At 59.1% G+C, this 16448-nt stretch overlaps 1 protein-coding gene across 1 annotated transcript in view; it reads right to left on the bottom strand.

Annotated features, from left to right (window-relative positions):
• Window positions 1–16448, bottom strand: part of SREBF2 (sterol regulatory element binding transcription factor 2) — a 39383-nt gene that overhangs the window by 16828 nt on the left and 6107 nt on the right. The window contains exons 2-7 of the mRNA XM_029078873.1: window positions 7008–7385; window positions 4285–4466; window positions 3696–3842; window positions 2538–2759; window positions 1875–1989; window positions 1589–1770 (exon numbers count right to left, since the gene is read on the bottom strand). Of these exons, the coding sequence (XP_028934706.1) occupies window positions 1589–1770; window positions 1875–1989; window positions 2538–2759; window positions 3696–3842; window positions 4285–4466; window positions 7008–7385 (1226 nt within the window). The remainder of the gene's footprint in view (window positions 1–1588; window positions 1771–1874; window positions 1990–2537; window positions 2760–3695; window positions 3843–4284; window positions 4467–7007; window positions 7386–16448) is intronic.

The following is a 16448-nucleotide window of genomic DNA, read 5'->3' as shown; positions in this document are numbered from 1 at the left end:
AATAAAAGGTCACCCAACGGAAGTCGGGAGGGTCTGTCTGACGTTCGGCAGATGCTAACTGGAGGGAGACCTAAAAAGGCGGCTGAACGACGTTAACGGGATTCCAGGTGCGACTCTCCCCATCTTACAGCTGAGAAAACTGAGGCAGCGACAGGGTCAGTGACCGACTGGGAAACGGTGCGGGGAGGGAAGAGGCGGGGAGGGGGCGGAAGGGAGCCCCTCGCCTTCTGATGCTCTGCCAGGTGCCTGACCTGCTGGGCCGGTGATTTCCCGTCCTTTAAGGAAGGGGGGATTCCTTTTCCAAATGTCTTCAGATTCCTGGTTTAAGGCACGTTTCTCAGAAACGGGCTCATGTTTGAAAATGGGGGGGGGGGGGCAACTGAGGCGCCGGCTGGGCGATTTTTGAGTCACGTCAGTTCTCCATTCGAAAACCCACCCTTCCCCAAACTATTCACGGAACCCTCCTCTCCCCCGGCCTGGCGCACCACAGCCCACGCCGTCCCATCCAACTAACTGCTTCCGCTTCCCTAAAGTGCCATCGCGGGTCCGCGGGGCCTAGCGGACAGAGCCCGGGCCTGGGAGTCAGAAGGGCCTGGGTTCTAATCCCGCCTCCGCCGCCGGTCAGCCGTGTGCGACCCCGGGCAAGTCGCTTCACTTCTCTGGGCCTCGGTCCCCTCACCTGTAAGACGGGGATTAAGACTGTGAGCCCCCTGTGGGACAAGCCGATCAGCTTGGATCTACCCGAGAGCTCAGAAGAGTGTTTGGCAGATAGTGAGCGCTCAGCAAATCCCATCATCATTACGATGACGATGACGTCCCACTGGCAGGGGTTGGCAGGGGCCGGGGACACCGTGATGTCTGTTAGACAGTCGGCCTCGAGGGGCAGGGACTGGGGACGTCGACCGCACCCGAGAAACAGGCTCGAGGCATCTTCCCTTCCCTCGCTAGATTCTTGAGGGTAGGGACGGCGCCTATCGTCATGGGTTCGACTCCCAGCTGTCATGGGTTCGACTCCCAGCTCTGCCACCTGTCAGCTGTGTGACTGTGGGCAAGTCACTTCACTTCTCTGTGCCTCAGTGACCTCATCTGTAAAATGGGGATTAACTGTGAGCCTCCCGTGGGACGACCTGATTACCCCGTATCTCCCCCAGCGCTCAGAACGGTGCTCTGCACATAGTAAGCGCTCAACACATACCAACATTATCATTATTGTACCGTGCTCTCCCAAGCGTTTGGTTCGGCGCTCCGCACACACCCGTAGGAAGGGCTCAACGGGTGGTCCTAACGATCGACCTGGCTCTCGAAAGAGCGGGACAATTAAGGCCCTTCGGCTTCTCCCCAGATGACCGGTTCCGCTCTTCTCCGCCCGGCCGTCCCTCCGGGACGCGGACGGGTGAGGCCTCGGGGAGCCTCCCGCTTTTGCGGAGGCCGGTCCTCCCCCTCTCTCTCCGAGGAGCCCGGTCTGATTTGGCCTTCCCGCCGCGGGATGGCCGGAGCCCCGAGGGCGTCTCCTGACCCGCCTCCGGCGTGCGGGCCTGGGGGCCGGGGGGGCCGGGGGGGGGGGGGGCGTTTCCGAGAACGGCCCTACCTTGGCGTCGTCCAGCAGAGGGCTTCCCGGCTCGGAGTCGATAGAGTAGGGCGAAAAGCCGGCCTGGGACCCCGAGTCCGAGGCCGGCGGGGACATCAGGAGGACGTTCTGCTTGAAGTCGTCCATCTTCACGTCTACGTCGCCGTCCACCAGGCTGCTCAGGTCGATGCCCTTCAGCAGCTCTGCGGAGAGAGAGACGTCGGGGCCCGGCCCGGCCCCCCGAGCCCCACCGTCTTGCGGGGGGGTGGCACCGTGGGCCCCGCCCCCCGCGCCCCTGGGAACCTACTGTTCTTCTGATTGGCCAGTTTCAGCACCATGTTCTCCTGACGCAGTTTGTGGTTGACCTGCTGCAGGTACTTAATGTAATCGATGGCCTTCCTGAGAACTCCGGATTTATGCATCTGCAGAGAGTCAAGTGCAGAGCGATGCGGGGGGGCCGGGCCCCGAGAAGAACAGGGCCCGCCGCCGCCGCGCCGTCCCCACCTGTGCCGGGGTTCCGAGGGACACCGGCCCCCGCCAAATCCCCGGCCCCCTCAACCACACCCAACACGGCCCAGTGGCAAGAGCACGGGTTTGGGAGTCCGAAGACGTGGGCTCCGGTCCCGGCTCCGCCACTTGCCGGCCGTGTGACCTCGGGCGAGTCACACTTCTCTGCGCCTCAGTTCCCTCGGCTGTAAAATGGGGATTAAGACCGTGAGGCTCGTGCGTCCGGCCTGATTACCTCATATCTACCCCCGTGCTTACCACAGTGCTTGGCAAATACTATCGTCATTATTAAAGCGCTCAGAGTGGCGCCTGCTACACAGTAAGCGCTTAGCGAATACTATCGGCATTATTAGAGCGCTCAGGATGGCGCCTGGTACGCAGTAGGCACTTAACAAATACCACGGCTCTTTTAAAGAAAAGCCAGGGCCCCCGACGTCTGTCCGTCCACCCCCCGACCCCCGACCTTGGCATCGGTCCCCATCACGAGGTCCTTCAATTCGATGATCTTGTCGTTGATGGACGACCGGTAGCGCTTCTCAATGATGTTGTGGGTGGTCCTCCTTTCCCCTTCTTTGGGGGGCTCGGGCTGCTTCGCCCCACCGGGAACCTGCTTAATGGGCACTTTTTCCTGCCCCATCATCACGGGCATCGTTGTCAGAATGGTCCCGCTGCTGCCCACCAGCGTCTGGAGCAACGAAGACCCAGCACATTTAGACCGAGTCCCTTGTACGCCAGGGTCCGGGCCCGGCCTGACAAACCTGGGTCTACCCCGGCGCTCGGTACGGTGCCTGATACGTAGTAAGCACTTAGAGAACATGAAGTACAAAGGGGTAGTTGGCGATCGGGGCCGGGGAAAACCTCAACCCACCCGGCCGCAGCTTATTCCTGGCTGATTCTCCCCCTCCAAAGCGGCCGAGAGCAGCGGACCCTCCTCGGATCCCGGACCGCTACGGTTAAATCTGTTTCCTCCTGCGTCCCTCTTCCGAGGGAGAGCCTCGACATCGGCCGGCGAGGACAGGTCCGGGAAGGCCGTAGAGGGGCTTGGCCCCAAAGGGCCTAAGGGGAGTCGATCCCTAAAATCCCGCTCTCCCGTCAGGGAGCCGAGCCCTTCGCACCCTCTCGGCCCCGCCTACCGGGTCCTCCCTGGGGCACGGAGCGCCGTGAGCGAGTAGGCGGGCGGGGGGGCGGCCTTGGGGCCGCAGGCAGGTCCGGGGCGAGAACCCGGGTCTCCCGGTCCCCAGGGCCGGGCTCTGCCTTCTGGAACCCGACGCGGGCACCCTGCTTATCGACCGCGAGCCCCTGGAGGGGTGGGGGCCGTGATCGTATCGATGCCTGTCTACTTGTTCCGCCGCCCGTCTCCCCTCTCTAGACTGCGAGCCCGTTGTTGGGTTGGGATCGTCTCTATCTGTTGCCAAACTGGACTTTCCAACCGCCCTGCACACGGTAAGCGCTCGATAAATGCGAACGAACGAACGATCGATCCCCACCTGCCCGCTCTCTCCCAGTGCTCAGTCCGGTGCCCGACACACGGTGAAGTGCTGAACGGTTCCTATTACTACCAGTTCCGTCCCGGGGGTGGGGAGAAGGGGGCAAAAAACCCAGAGGGGGAGGGAAGACCTACCGGTACTTGAAGGGCCGTCGTCTGGATGGGGGCGGTGAGGGCGGTGAGGGCGGGGTTCTGGACGGCGGCCATGACGGGGTTGCCGTCCGCTTTTAAGGTGGTCAGGACGAGGGAGTCCGTCTTAATGATCTGAGGCTGTACCAGGACCTGGGGGCACGGGAGGGAGAAGGGAGCGGGAGAAGAGGAAAGGAGGGCTGAGTCAGGGAAGGCCTCTTGGAGGAGGTGGGCCTTCAATAAGGCTTTGAAGGAGGGGAGAGTCACTGTCTGTCGGATAGGCATCTGTCGGATACGTTTCCCAGCCAGGACCGCGCTCTCCCCAGAGATTAAGTTCCTCGAGGGCGCGGACTCTGCCGGACCGCCCTCTCCCCAGAGCTTCGTCCAGCGCTCTGCACCCGGTACGTGCTCATTAAATACCGCTGCTTGACCGGAGCCTCCCGACAGCCCCAGATCCACCGGCCACGCTCTTCTTGGGCCACCCGGCACCCCGCCCCCCGGGCCCCCACCGGCCCAAGCGGGAAGACCCACCCCCCGTCCTTCCCCCCCGGCCCCCGGAGGCCCCACGGCTCCCCGGGCGGGCCCGGCCCCGTACCGGCACTTGCTGGACCTGAGGGGCGGCGACGGTCTGCACGGTGGCCGGGGCCAGGGTCTGGATGGTGCCGTTGGCCGTCTGGGTCAGCACCCGCTGGGCCTGCACCGTCTGCACCTGCTGCTGGATGGCGACGGGCTGCACCTGGGAGGACGTCACCAGGCTCTGCACCTGAGGCTGCAGGACTGGAACGAGGGAGAAGACAGGCGTGTCACCGGACGCGGGAGCCGCCTTCTGATCCCCCACCTTCGGCCGCAGATTCCAGAGAGACTCCCCTCGGGCCCTGGGGACGAGGTCTCCATCCCGGGGGCTTCCCCTCTCCTTCAGAGCACTTTACTACGCGCTTCGGAGAGTAGGCTGCGACGATATAACAGACACGCTCCCTGCCCAAAACGAGCTCACATCTAGATGGGGCGGAGACATACGTTAATATAAAAAAATAAATGACAGATACGCTCCGAAGTCCTGTGGGGCTGGAAGGGGGGATGAGAAACGGGAGCGTGTCAGGGCGACGCAGAAGGCGCACGTGTGTGCGACGTTGTCCGTTCCCTAGAATGGGGCACACTACCCACCCGCTACCCTTCGCGTGAACGCGGGGTCAGCTCCAGCCCAATCAGATCGTTTGCCTCGAAGACCGACGGCAAGTTGCTCTGTGGCGGGGAACGTGTCACGCCTTCGTCATCTCCAGCGCTTTAGCGGGGCCCGTCGGCCCCAGTGGGCGCTCAGTAAGTCCTAAACAGATGCCGTCATCACCACCCCCACCAACGGCATCTGTCGGGCGCCGTCGGGCTGGGTGAGCGGGCACGCTCGCCAGCAGATAAGCGATCTCCGCCCTCACGGTCTCGTGGAGGAGGAGAGAGGCCGTCGACTGCCCAAATAAGCTCTCCCCTCGGGGGTCCTCGTCAGCGTCAACAGTAAAAGCGTGTGAGCTTAGGAGGGGGAGGCCAGCCGAGACGTCGTGTCTCACTCCGTGGACGGGACGCCCAGCTGCCCTCTAAGAAAGTTTCCAAGATTCATTCAGTCGTATTTATCGAGCGCTTCCCGGGTGCACGGCACTGGACTGAACGCTCAGAGCACCGCAGGCACACATTCCCTGCCCACAGTGAGTTCACTTCCCGCCAAACTAAGCACCGAGTCATTATCGATCATATTTAACGAGCTATGACTGTGTGTACAACACTGGATTAAATGGTTGGGAGAGAACAGAACAGTAAACAGGCACATTCCCCGCCCTCAAAGATAGCTCTCATTTCTGCTAGCCAGTCATTAGCAACTGTATTTCTTCAGATATTACTGGACTGTACTAAGCTCTTGGGAGAGTCCGGTATAATGGCGGTACCTGTTAAGCGCTTACTACGTGCCAAGCACTGTTCTAAGCGCTGGGGTAGACGCAAGGTAATCGGGTTGTCCCACGTGGGGCTCCCAGTCTTCATCCCCATTTTGCAGATGCGGTAACCGAGGCACAGAGAGGTGAAGCGGCTTGTCCAGGGTCACCCGGCGGACAAGGGAAGGAGTCGGGATTAGAATGTCCTCCGACTCTCAAGCCCGTCGTCTTTCCACTAAGCCTCGCTGCTTCTCCAACGGAACAGCAGAGTTAGACTGTGAGCCCGTCACTGGGCAGGGATTGTCTCTATCTGTCGCCGAATTGTCCGTTCCAAGCGCTTGGTACAGCGCTCTGCACATGGTAAGCGCTCAATAAATACGACTGAATGAATGATACGTTCACGAGCGTATAAGCGTACAGTCTAGAGGGACTGCGTGACTTCCTGCAATCAATCCCTGAGATGGCGGGGGTCCTTCCTTTGACCAATGGGTCCTACATCCCGGGCCGGGCCACCGGACCGGGAGCGGCACCTCGGAGGCCCACCCGCCCCGAGGTCAGAAACCGCCGAGAGCCACCGTCTCGGTGAGGGCCCCGGTGGGCCGAGAAGCAGCGTGGCCCAGCGGACGGAGCCGGGGCCTGGGTTCTAATCTCGGCTCCGCCACACGTGTGCCGCGGGACCCTGGGCAGGTCGCTTCACTTCTCTGGGCCTCGGCGCATCTGGAAAATGGGGACTAAGAGCGTGAGCCCCGGGTGGGACAGGGACTGTGTCCAAGCTGATGAGCTTGTATCTACCCCAGTGCCGAGAACAGTGCTCGGCACTCAGTCGGCCTAAGTATCGTTATTACGCGGGCCAGGGGTTTGCCCACGGTGAGGTGAGGGCGAGTTCGTCTCGGTGCCCTCGGATTCGCTCCCCTCATCCACCCCCCCCCCCCAGCCCCACAGCCCTGATTCCCGAAGCCGCCGTCTATCGATATTGACGTCCGTCTCCCCCTCTAGAGAAGCAGCGGGGCTCAGTGGAGAGAGCGCGGGCTTGGGGGTCAGAGGTCATGGGTTCTAATCCCGGCTCCACCGCTAGTCAGCTGCGTGACCCTGGGCAAGTCACTTAACTTCTCTGTGCCTCAGTCACCTCACCTGTCAAACGGGGATTAAACAAAATCGTGAGCCCCACGTGAGCCAAACTGATCACCCGGTATCCCCCAGCGCTTAGAACAGTGCTTTGCACATAGGAAGCGCTTAACAGACACCACAGTTATCATTATTAGTGTCAGACCGTGAGCTCGCCGCAGGCAGGGAGGGCGTCTGCAGCTCCGTTACACCGTACTCTCCCCAACGCTCGGCACGGAGCTCGGGAAGGGCTGGATGAACAGGCCCGCCAGATGGGATTCCCCGGACTCTCGGCTACCTTGAAAACCGGTGGCCGCGTTCTGGTAGATCAAGGGCTGCTGGATGATCCTGGTCTGGGGGGCCGTGCTGAACGTCGGGGTGATCATCACGGTCTGCTGCTGGAGCTGCGGGGCGGGCTGGGGCTGGGGCTGGGGCTGGAGCTGGGGGCGCGGCTGGAGGAGGGGTGCCGGCCTGGCTTTCGCCTGCCCCGCCGGGGCCTGGGGGGAGGAGGCCGCCGGGGGGAACGGGGGCGGCGCCGCCTGGCCGAACGTCCTCGGGGGCGCGTTGTCCGCCGGCCCTCCGCCGGCCGCGCCGCTGTCCGGGAAGTTGTTGCTCAGCTGCTCCGAGAACAGATCGGGAAACTCGCCTATCTGGTTGCTGACGAACTGCAGCATCTCTGCGAAAAGACGAGAGAGGGGAACCCGGGGGGGTCACTCCGGCCCGCGACACCATCCGCCGGGCGGGTCGACCCGTCGGCCGGCGGCATACGATGAGCGCCCGCTGTGTGTAGAGCACCGCACTGAGCGCTCGGAGAAGCAGCCGGGCGTAGTGGAGAGAGCGCGGGCCTGGGAGTCGCGAGGTCACGCGTTCTAATCCCGGCTCTGCCACTGGCCCGCTGCGTGTGACCTCGGGAAAGTCACTTCACTTCTCCGGGGCCCGTTACCTCGTCTGAACAGTGAGGATCGCCACCGTGAGCCCCATGTGGGGCGGGGACCGTGTCCAATCCAACTTGCTTAAATCCAACCCAGCGCTTAGTACGGTGTCCGGCAGACGGTAACAAGTATCACCATTATCAATTATTATTATTATTACAATACAACAGAATCAGCAAGACGTGTTCCCTGCCTGTAACGAACTACCAGTCCAGAGGGCCAGGGCGCAGCCGGGTCCCTGTCAGATCATCACCGAGCTATGACCGTGAGCTAGACCACCAAGGAAGAGCGAGCTGCCGAGCGGCTACTGGTGCTTGGGAGAATACGACAAATAATAATAATAATAATAATAATAACAATAATAATGTCGGTATTTGTTAAGCGCTTACTATGTACTATGTTCTAAGTGCAGGGTAATCGGGTTGTCCCACGTGAGGCTCACAGTCTTAATCCCCATTTTACAGATGAGGTAACTGAGGCGCCGAGAAGCGAAGTGACTTGCCCACGGTCACACCGCTGACAGGCGGCAGAGCCGGGATTCGAACCCCTGACCTCTGACTCCCAAACCCGGCCTCTTTCCACCGAGCCACGCTGCTTCTCTGCCGCTCAGGAAACCCGATTCCCACCCTCGGGGACCGCACAGGCTAGCGGACAGAGCACGGGCCTGGGAGTCGGAAGGAACTGGATTCTAATCCCGACGGCGCCACTCGTCCGCTGCGGGTGACCTTGAGAGAGTCACTTCACTTCTCGGTAAAACGGGGATGAAGACCGTGAGTCCCAGCGGGACAGGGACTGTATCCAACTTCATTAACTTTTATCTTCCCTCTAGGACCGTGCCTGGCGTATAGTGAGTGTTTAATGAATACCATAAAAAACCGACGGAAAAAAATCCACCAACTACAGATAGGAGTGAGAAAGAAACCTTATTTATTTATCCAGAAGAATGTCTGCCTCCCCGTCTGGATTTTAAGTTCGTCGTGAGCAGGTAATGCGTCTGCTTGACGCCATATCGCACTCCGCCCAAGGTAAGCGCTCAATAAATACGATCGAATGGAAAAGGGATACGGTCGTGAGTTAGTGATTACAAGTCATCAGGAAGTTGGGGGAATGATAATAATAATGTTGGCATCTGTTGAGCGCTTACTGTGTGCAGAGCACTGTTCTGAGCGCTGAGGTAGATACAGGGGGATGAGATTGTCCCACATGAGGCTCACGCTTAATCCCCATTTTACAGATGAGGTAACTGAGGCCCAGAGGAGTTAAGTGACCTGCCCACAGTCACACAGCTGACAAGTGGCAGAGCTGGGATTGGAACCCATGACCTCTGACTCCCAAACCCGGGCTCTTTCCACTGAGCCACGCTGCTTCTCAAGTGTCCAAGGGGCGGATGGGACGTATCTATCTCCAGACACGCAGTCAAAATCACACACCAGCTTCCTTCACATTTTGGGGACACAGCCTCAAAATAAGAAGGTTCCCCCTGCCCCTTGGCCAACTCTTTGCCTCACCCTCTGCATCGACCCATGTACCCCTCAAGCACTCCGGTATCTGTTATACGCTACGTGCCAGGCGCTGTATTAAGTGTGGGGTGGATACAAGCAAACCGGGTGGGCCCCCGTCCCACATGGGGCTCACAGCCTCAATCCCCGTTTTACGGACGAGGTCACCGAGGCCCAGCGACGTGAAGTCGCCCGCCTAAGGCCACGCGGCGGACAGGTGGCGGTGCCGGGATCAGAACCCGTGACCTTCCGACTCCCAGGCCCGGGCTCCGGCCACTAGGCCACGCTACTCACCGCAGTACCTCCGGCTCATCAGCCCCAGTGGCGGGGACTCTGCCCGTCCCTCGCCGCCCTGACAGCTTCTTCAGGGCAGGGATCGAGTCGACCTAATCTACTGTACGGTCCCCTCCTGAGCATTCGGTACAACGCCCTGCACACGGGCAGCGCTCAGTAGATACCAGTGATTGGTGTATTCCGGACGGCGTTTCAAAAACCTAACGATACTAATCACTTCGGTATTCGTTAAGCACTTATTGATGTGCCGAACGCCGTCTGCGTGCCGCGGCAGGTACAAGCCCCGTCCCACACGTGAGCCCCGTTTTACAGAGGAGATCAACGGGGTCTGGTGAAGTGACCGGCCCAAGGTCGCACAGCGAACAAGTGACGGAGCCAGTCCTCCTGGCTGCCAGGCCCGGGCTCTACATCTCCTCCGGGAGCCCGGGCCCGGACTGCCGCCCGTCGCCGATGCGAAATGAGTCCAGCGTGGGGGCTGGGGGCTCCCGGCGGGGCAACGCAGCGGAGAGCGGAGGCGGGGCCCGTGGGGCCGGGGCGGCTGTCCTCGTTCTGCCTCGAGAGGGGCCGCCTCGCTGACCGCGCCTCCTCGTCGCTTCCCTGCTTCGAGAAGTCACAAGGGGTTAGTCCGCTCACTGACTGATTTCCTTGGAGAGGAATGAACCGACGGCGGGTGCCGGGAAGGCGGGGAGGGAAAGAGTTTCAGCGAAGCTGTTCAGAGTGACGCTCCAACACGCATAATGGGCCGCTTGTCCCCCAGCTGCCCCTAATGGAGGGGAACTTTCCTCCAGCCCTTTCCACAGCGTGGCTGGGGCCCGGAGATCATCCTCATCGTGGAGGGCATGGTATTTATTATTATTACTATTCACCCCCCTCCTCGGAAATCTCCAGTGCCCCTCCACACCCAACAAAAACTCCTCACCGTCGGTATTAAAGCCGTCCGTCACTCGCCCCCTCCTAATAATAATAATGTTGGTATTTAAGCGCTTACTACGTGCAGAGCACTGTTCTAAGCGCTGGGGGAGATACAGGGTCATCGGGCTGTCCCACGTGAGGCTCACAGTTTACATTTTCCAGATGAGGTCAATGAGGCCCAGAGAAGTGAAGCGACTTGCCCACAGTCACACAGCTGACAAGTGGCAGAGCCGGGATTCGACCCCATGACCTTCGACTCCCAAGCCCTGGCTCCTGCCACTGAGCCACGCCGCTTCTCCTACCTCACCTCGCTTCTCTCCTCCTCCGACCCGGGCCGCACACTCCGCCCCCCTGGTGCCGCCGACCTCCTCCCTGGGCCTCCATCTCTCCTGTCCCGCCGCCGACCCCCGGCCCACGTGCCGCCTCTGGCCCGGAAGGCCCTCCCTCCTCAAATCCCACAGTGACTCGCCCCCCGCCCCCGTTCAGATCCCTGTCGAAGGCCCATCTCCTCCACGAGGCCTTCCCACACTCGCCCCCCACTTTTTCTCGTCTCCCACTCCCTTCTGCGTCGCCCTGGCTTGCTCCCTTGGCTCTCCCCGCCTCTCCGCGGCCCCACAGCACTTACGCATAGATCTGTAATTTTATTTATTTCTGTCGATGTCTGTTTATTTGTATCGATGCCTGTCCTCCCCCCCTCTAGACTGTCAGCTCACCGTGGGCATGGACTGTCACTGTTTATTGTCGTATTGTACTTTCCCAAGGGCTTAGTACAGTCCCCTGCATACAGGAAGTGCTTAATAAATACAACCGAATGATTTATCGTGGACTTAAACGCCACGATCATCATTAGTGATGATGATAATTTTGGTAGCTGTTAAGTGCTTCTATGTGCTACGCACTGCTCTCAGTGCTGGGGCGGGGAATACAAGCAAATCAGGTTGGACAGGATCCCTGTCCCACACTGGGCTCACAGTCTTAATCCCCATTTTACAGGCCAAGTAAATGAGGCCCGGCGAAGTGACTCGGCCCGGAGGCAAGTGGCGGGGCCGGGATCAGAACACGGTCCTCCCGGTCCCCGGGTCCGGGCTCCGTTCACCGGCCCACGCCGCTTCCGCGGTCTGAGACCCGGAGCTGGCGACGGCGCTGAGTCGGGGGCCGGATCTTTTAATGGGGAGGCGCCATTCATCCTACCAGTTAAACCGGTCTACCAGTTTCCCGGATCACTTTCCCAGATCTGGGAGGGGAGGTTTCAGCGGGTTTGCCCCACCCCTGGGCCCCGCCCACTGGGTGCAGCTGCTGGGAAGGAGGCGCGGAGGAGGAAGGAATCTCAGAACCACCCCCTCCTTCCTGCTGCCGCCCCTCAACCGCACCCCCCGGACCCCCAGCCTCCCACCCGACCCACGCCATCTCCCCGTAATCATAATAATAATTACGGTAATTGAGCGCTTACTACGCGCCAGGCACCTTTCTGAGCAATGGGGTGGGTCCAAGTTGATCAGATTGGACACGGTCCCCGACCCACATGGGGCTCGCAGTCTCAATCCCCGTTTTCCAGATAATAATACCGTTGGTATCTGTTAAGCGCGTACTATGTGCCCAGCACCGTTCTAAGCGCCGGGGGAGATACGGGGTCATCAGGTTGTCCCACGAGAGGCTCACGGTCTTAACCCCCATTTTACAGATGCGGGAACTGAGGCACAGAGAAGCGACTCGTCCACAGTCACACAGCTGACGAGGGGCGGAGCCGAGATGCGAACCCATGACCTCCGACTCCCAAGCACGGGCCTTTTCCACCGAGCCACGCTGCTTCCCCAGATGAGGTAAGTGAGGCCCAGAAGTGAAGTGTCTTGCCCAAGCCCTACTGCGAGCTCACCTCCTCCAAGAGGCCTTCCCAGACTGAGCTCCCCTTTTCCCTCTGCTCCCTCTACCCACCCCCTTCGCCTCCCCTCAGCTAAGCCCCCTTTCCTCCCCTCTCCCTCTGCTCCTCCCCCTCTCCCTTCCCCTCCCCTCAGCACTCTGCTCATCTGCTCATTTGTATATATTTTTATCACCCTATTTATTTTGTTAATGAGACGTACATCCCCTTGATGCTATTTATTGCTATTGTCTTTGTCCGTCCGTCTCCCCCAGTTAAACTGTGAGCCCGTCGATGGGCAGGGACGGTCTCTATCTGTTGCCGAACTGTCCATTCCAAGCGCTCAGTACGGTGCTCTGCACGTAGTACGCGCTCGATAAATACTATCGAATGAATGAATGAATGAATGAGGACACGCAGCGGACGGGTGGCGGAGCCGGGACTGGAACCCGGGGCCTTCTGACCCCCAGGCCCGGGCACCGGGCAATGGGCCACGCCGCTTCTCCGGACAGAGCCGCCCCTGTAGCTCTCCGCCGACGGCTAAGGCGGAGGAGAGGCCGACGCCCACTGTGAGACCAAGTGACAACGGAGAACGGGGTGCCGGGCGCGGCCCGGAACGGGCCAGAGCGACAAAGGAGGGTCTCCGTGCGGGCTCCGAGTGGCACCGGGAGCCGCGGCTTCTCCGGAGACAAAGGGACGGTAGAGAGTTCGGAGGCAGGCTCGCTGTCCCGGGAGCCCGCGGGGAAAACGTGAAAGCTTCGCGACGACAGACGGAGAGGGCCGCGGGCTAGGACTGGACAAGAAGGGAGCCACCCTCAGCTCTCCACCAATTATTACCATTATTTAAAAACAATAATAATCACATTTAATGAGCGCTTACTGTGTGCGGAGCACTGCACCAAGCATTTGGGGGAGTCCGCTATAACATCAAACACATTCCCTGCCCACAGCGAACTCACACAGTCTACCGGGGGGGGGGGGGACGACAGACGTTAATATAAATAAATAATAATACTGTTCTAAGCGCTGGGGTGGATACAAGGTAATCAGGTTGTCCCACGTGGGGCTCACGGTTTCGATCCCCATTTTCCAGATGAGGTAACTCAGGCACAGAGAAGGGAAGGGACTCGCTCACGGCCACACGGCAGACAAGGGGCAGAGCCGGGATTAGAACCCATGTCCTCTGACTCCCGAGCCCGGGTTTTTGACACTAGGCCGTGCTATAAATAATTACAGATATATACAGATAATTCCGGCCTTTACTAACACTCTCGCTCTGTGCTAAACTGCGGTAAACACTGTGAGGTGGGCCAACAGTCCCTGGCTCACACGGGGCTCGCAGTCTATTTTTAGCCCCATTTTACAGTTGGGGAAACTGAGGCCTGGACAGGCGAAGCGACTTGCTCCCGCCCCCTAGTCCCGTGCTCTCCCCACAGGCCCCCGTTGCCTCTACTCTTCCCGCGAGGTGGACGAGGGCAGCCGGAGTCTCGTTGCCGTGTCCCCGCTTCCCCGGCTTCTCATTTTTAGCCCTGGTCATCGGACGGAACGGTCCGTTTCCACTGGGGGAGACGATAAGGCTAATACTAGTAATAATCATAATAAAATAATTACAATATATTATTATTACTGTTGTGGCGGCATTTGCTTAGCACTTTTAAAAAAAAAAATGGTATTTGTTAAGCGCTGACTATGGGCCAAGCACCGTTCTAAGAGCTGGGGTGGATACAAGCTAATCAGGTTGGACACAACCCGTGTTCCATACGGGGTTTACAATCTTAATCCCCATTTACAGATGAGGTAACTGAGGAAGTGAAATGACTCGCCCGAGGTCACAGAGCAGACAAGTGGCGGAGCTGGGATTTAAACCCAGGTCCTTCGCGGACTCTCGGGCCCATGCTCTATCCACCGGGCCACGCTGTTCCGTGTCCAACACTGTACTAAACGCTGGGGTAGATACAAGGCAATTGGTCCCGTGTAAGCTCGCTATGAGCGGAGAACGTGCCCGTTATTTCTGCTGTATCGTGCTCTCCAGAGCGCTTAGTGCGGGGCTCTGTTCACAGTAAGTGCTCAGTAAATATGACCGACTGGTTGACGTGGGGCTCACAGCCTAAGCAGGAGAACAGATACTGAATCCCCATTTTGCAGATGGGGAGACAGAGGCACAGAGACGCTAAGTGACTTGTTCAGGGTCACCCAGCAGGTAAGTGGCAGGGCCAGGACTGGAACCCAGGTCTTCTGACTCCCACGTCAGGGCTCTTTCTACTACGTCACGCTGCTTCTCTATTAGGCTCCGATGAGGAGCCTGATTTTTTTTTTTTTCCCTTTCAGTGGTCACAAACGTTCATCACAAACCCGGAACGCTATATGGGACAATAACAATCCCCCTCTTCAAAGCCTTACTGAAGGCCCGTCTCCTCCAAGAGGCCTTCCCTGACTAATCGCCACTTTTCCTCATGTCCCCCTCCCTTCTGCATCGCCCCGACTTGCTCCCTTTATTCATCCCCCCCTCCCAGCCCTTATGTCCTTATCTGTAATTGACTTCAATTAACGCCTGTCTCCCCCTCTAGACTTTAAGCTCGACGTGGGTAGGGGATGTGTCTATTACACTGTTACACTGTACTCCCCTAAGCGTTCAGTACACGGTAAGCGCTCAATAAATACCACCGACTGATTTGCTCCCATCCCCCTCCTCCTAGCCTGACAGCCCTCACGTCCATATTGGTACTTTCTTTTTATTTAATGACGGTCTCCCCCTCTGGACCGTAAGCTCGGGAATGTGTCCGTTTATTGCCGTATCTCCCAAGCGCTCAGTACAGTGTTCTGCACACAGTAAGCATCCAATCAACAGGACCGCCTGACTCGCTCCCTTTATTCACCTCCCGCCCGGCCCCGCGGCACTCCTGACAGTAATCCTGACCGTAATCGTTATTTTATTTATTTATATTAATGTCTGTCTCCCCGCCTCTAGACTGTAAGCTCACTGTCGGCAGGGCACGTGTTTATTTTTACAGTGTGCTCTCCCAAGCGCTTAGTACAGTGTCCCGCACGCAGGAAGGGCTCAATGCAATCGACTGACTGACCGACCCGAGACACACCCCGGGGTCCGGAGGACGCAAGCGGGCCTTCGTCTTCAACGGGCGTCCCCTCGGGCGGGTTTCTGCGGACCTGGGGTTCTACCACCAGCTCCCGAACGGTCGTCTTCTAGGCGGCCACCGCCCTTTGCCCATCCGGGCCGGGCTCCGCCGCCCTCAGAAATGCCACCCTGCGTGCCAGTGGAGTTTCCAATCGATCCCGTGATTCCCCGCTGGGACACTTTCCCCTGCCTGCTCAACTGACTGCTCCTTTGTAAGAACCGGCCCCCACCCAAGCGCGGAGAGAGGAAGGTAAACGAGCGTTTCCCCGGCCCCAAAACCCGGCCCGGACAAATTCTCACCCTCTCCCACCCGCCTCGCGATAAATAATAATGTTGGTATCCGTTAAGCGCTTACTCCGTGCAGAGCACCGTTCTAAGCGCTGGGGGAGATCCAGGGTCATCAGGTTGCCCCACGTGAGGCTCCCAGGTTTCATCCCCATTTGAAAGATGAGGGAACTGAGGCCCAGAGAAGTGAAGTGACTTGCCCGGAGTCACACAGCTAAGTGGCAGAGGTGGGATTCGAACCCATGACCCCTGACTCCCAAGCCGGGGCTCTTCCCACTGAGCCACGCTGCTCTCCCCACGCCCGACAGCGAGCTCCTTGCGGGCACAGAACGCGTCTCTCAACAACTCTCTCTCTCCCAGGGGCCTAATACGGCGCTCGGCAGCACGGTGGAGGCGCTCAGAAAATACCACCGATGGATCGGTTTTTATTTTTGAATCCTGCCGTGCTGGAACTCTTCTGCAAACTGAAAATTCCCCATTCATTCTAAAGCCTGTCTTGTGCTCAGACAGAAATAACCAAGACCCAGTAGAACTGTTGGGGACGAGAAGGTAGAACGACAGAGATGTGCCGGCTCCAGCTGTTCCCCAAAGGGGAGAGGAAGCGACCGTCCCTGGCCCGTCACTCTGTTTCAACTGGGGACCTGATAATAATACCGATCATAATAATAATAATGATATTTGTTGAGCGCTTACTTTGCACCAAGCACTCTTCTAAGCTGCTGGGGAAGACAGAAGCTAATCATTTTAGACCCGGTCCCCGTCTTAACCCCCATTTTACAGATGACGGAGCCGAGGCCCAGAGAAGTGAAGGGACTTGCCTAAGGTCACG

The sequence above is a fragment of the Ornithorhynchus anatinus genome, chromosome 14 (assembly GCF_004115215.2).
Source record: "Ornithorhynchus anatinus isolate Pmale09 chromosome 14, mOrnAna1.pri.v4, whole genome shotgun sequence".
NCBI classification, from domain to species: Eukaryota; Metazoa; Chordata; class Mammalia; order Monotremata; family Ornithorhynchidae; genus Ornithorhynchus; species Ornithorhynchus anatinus.
The sequence above is the reverse complement of the archived record's forward strand: the minus strand, read 5'-3'. Positions and strand labels throughout refer to the sequence as shown.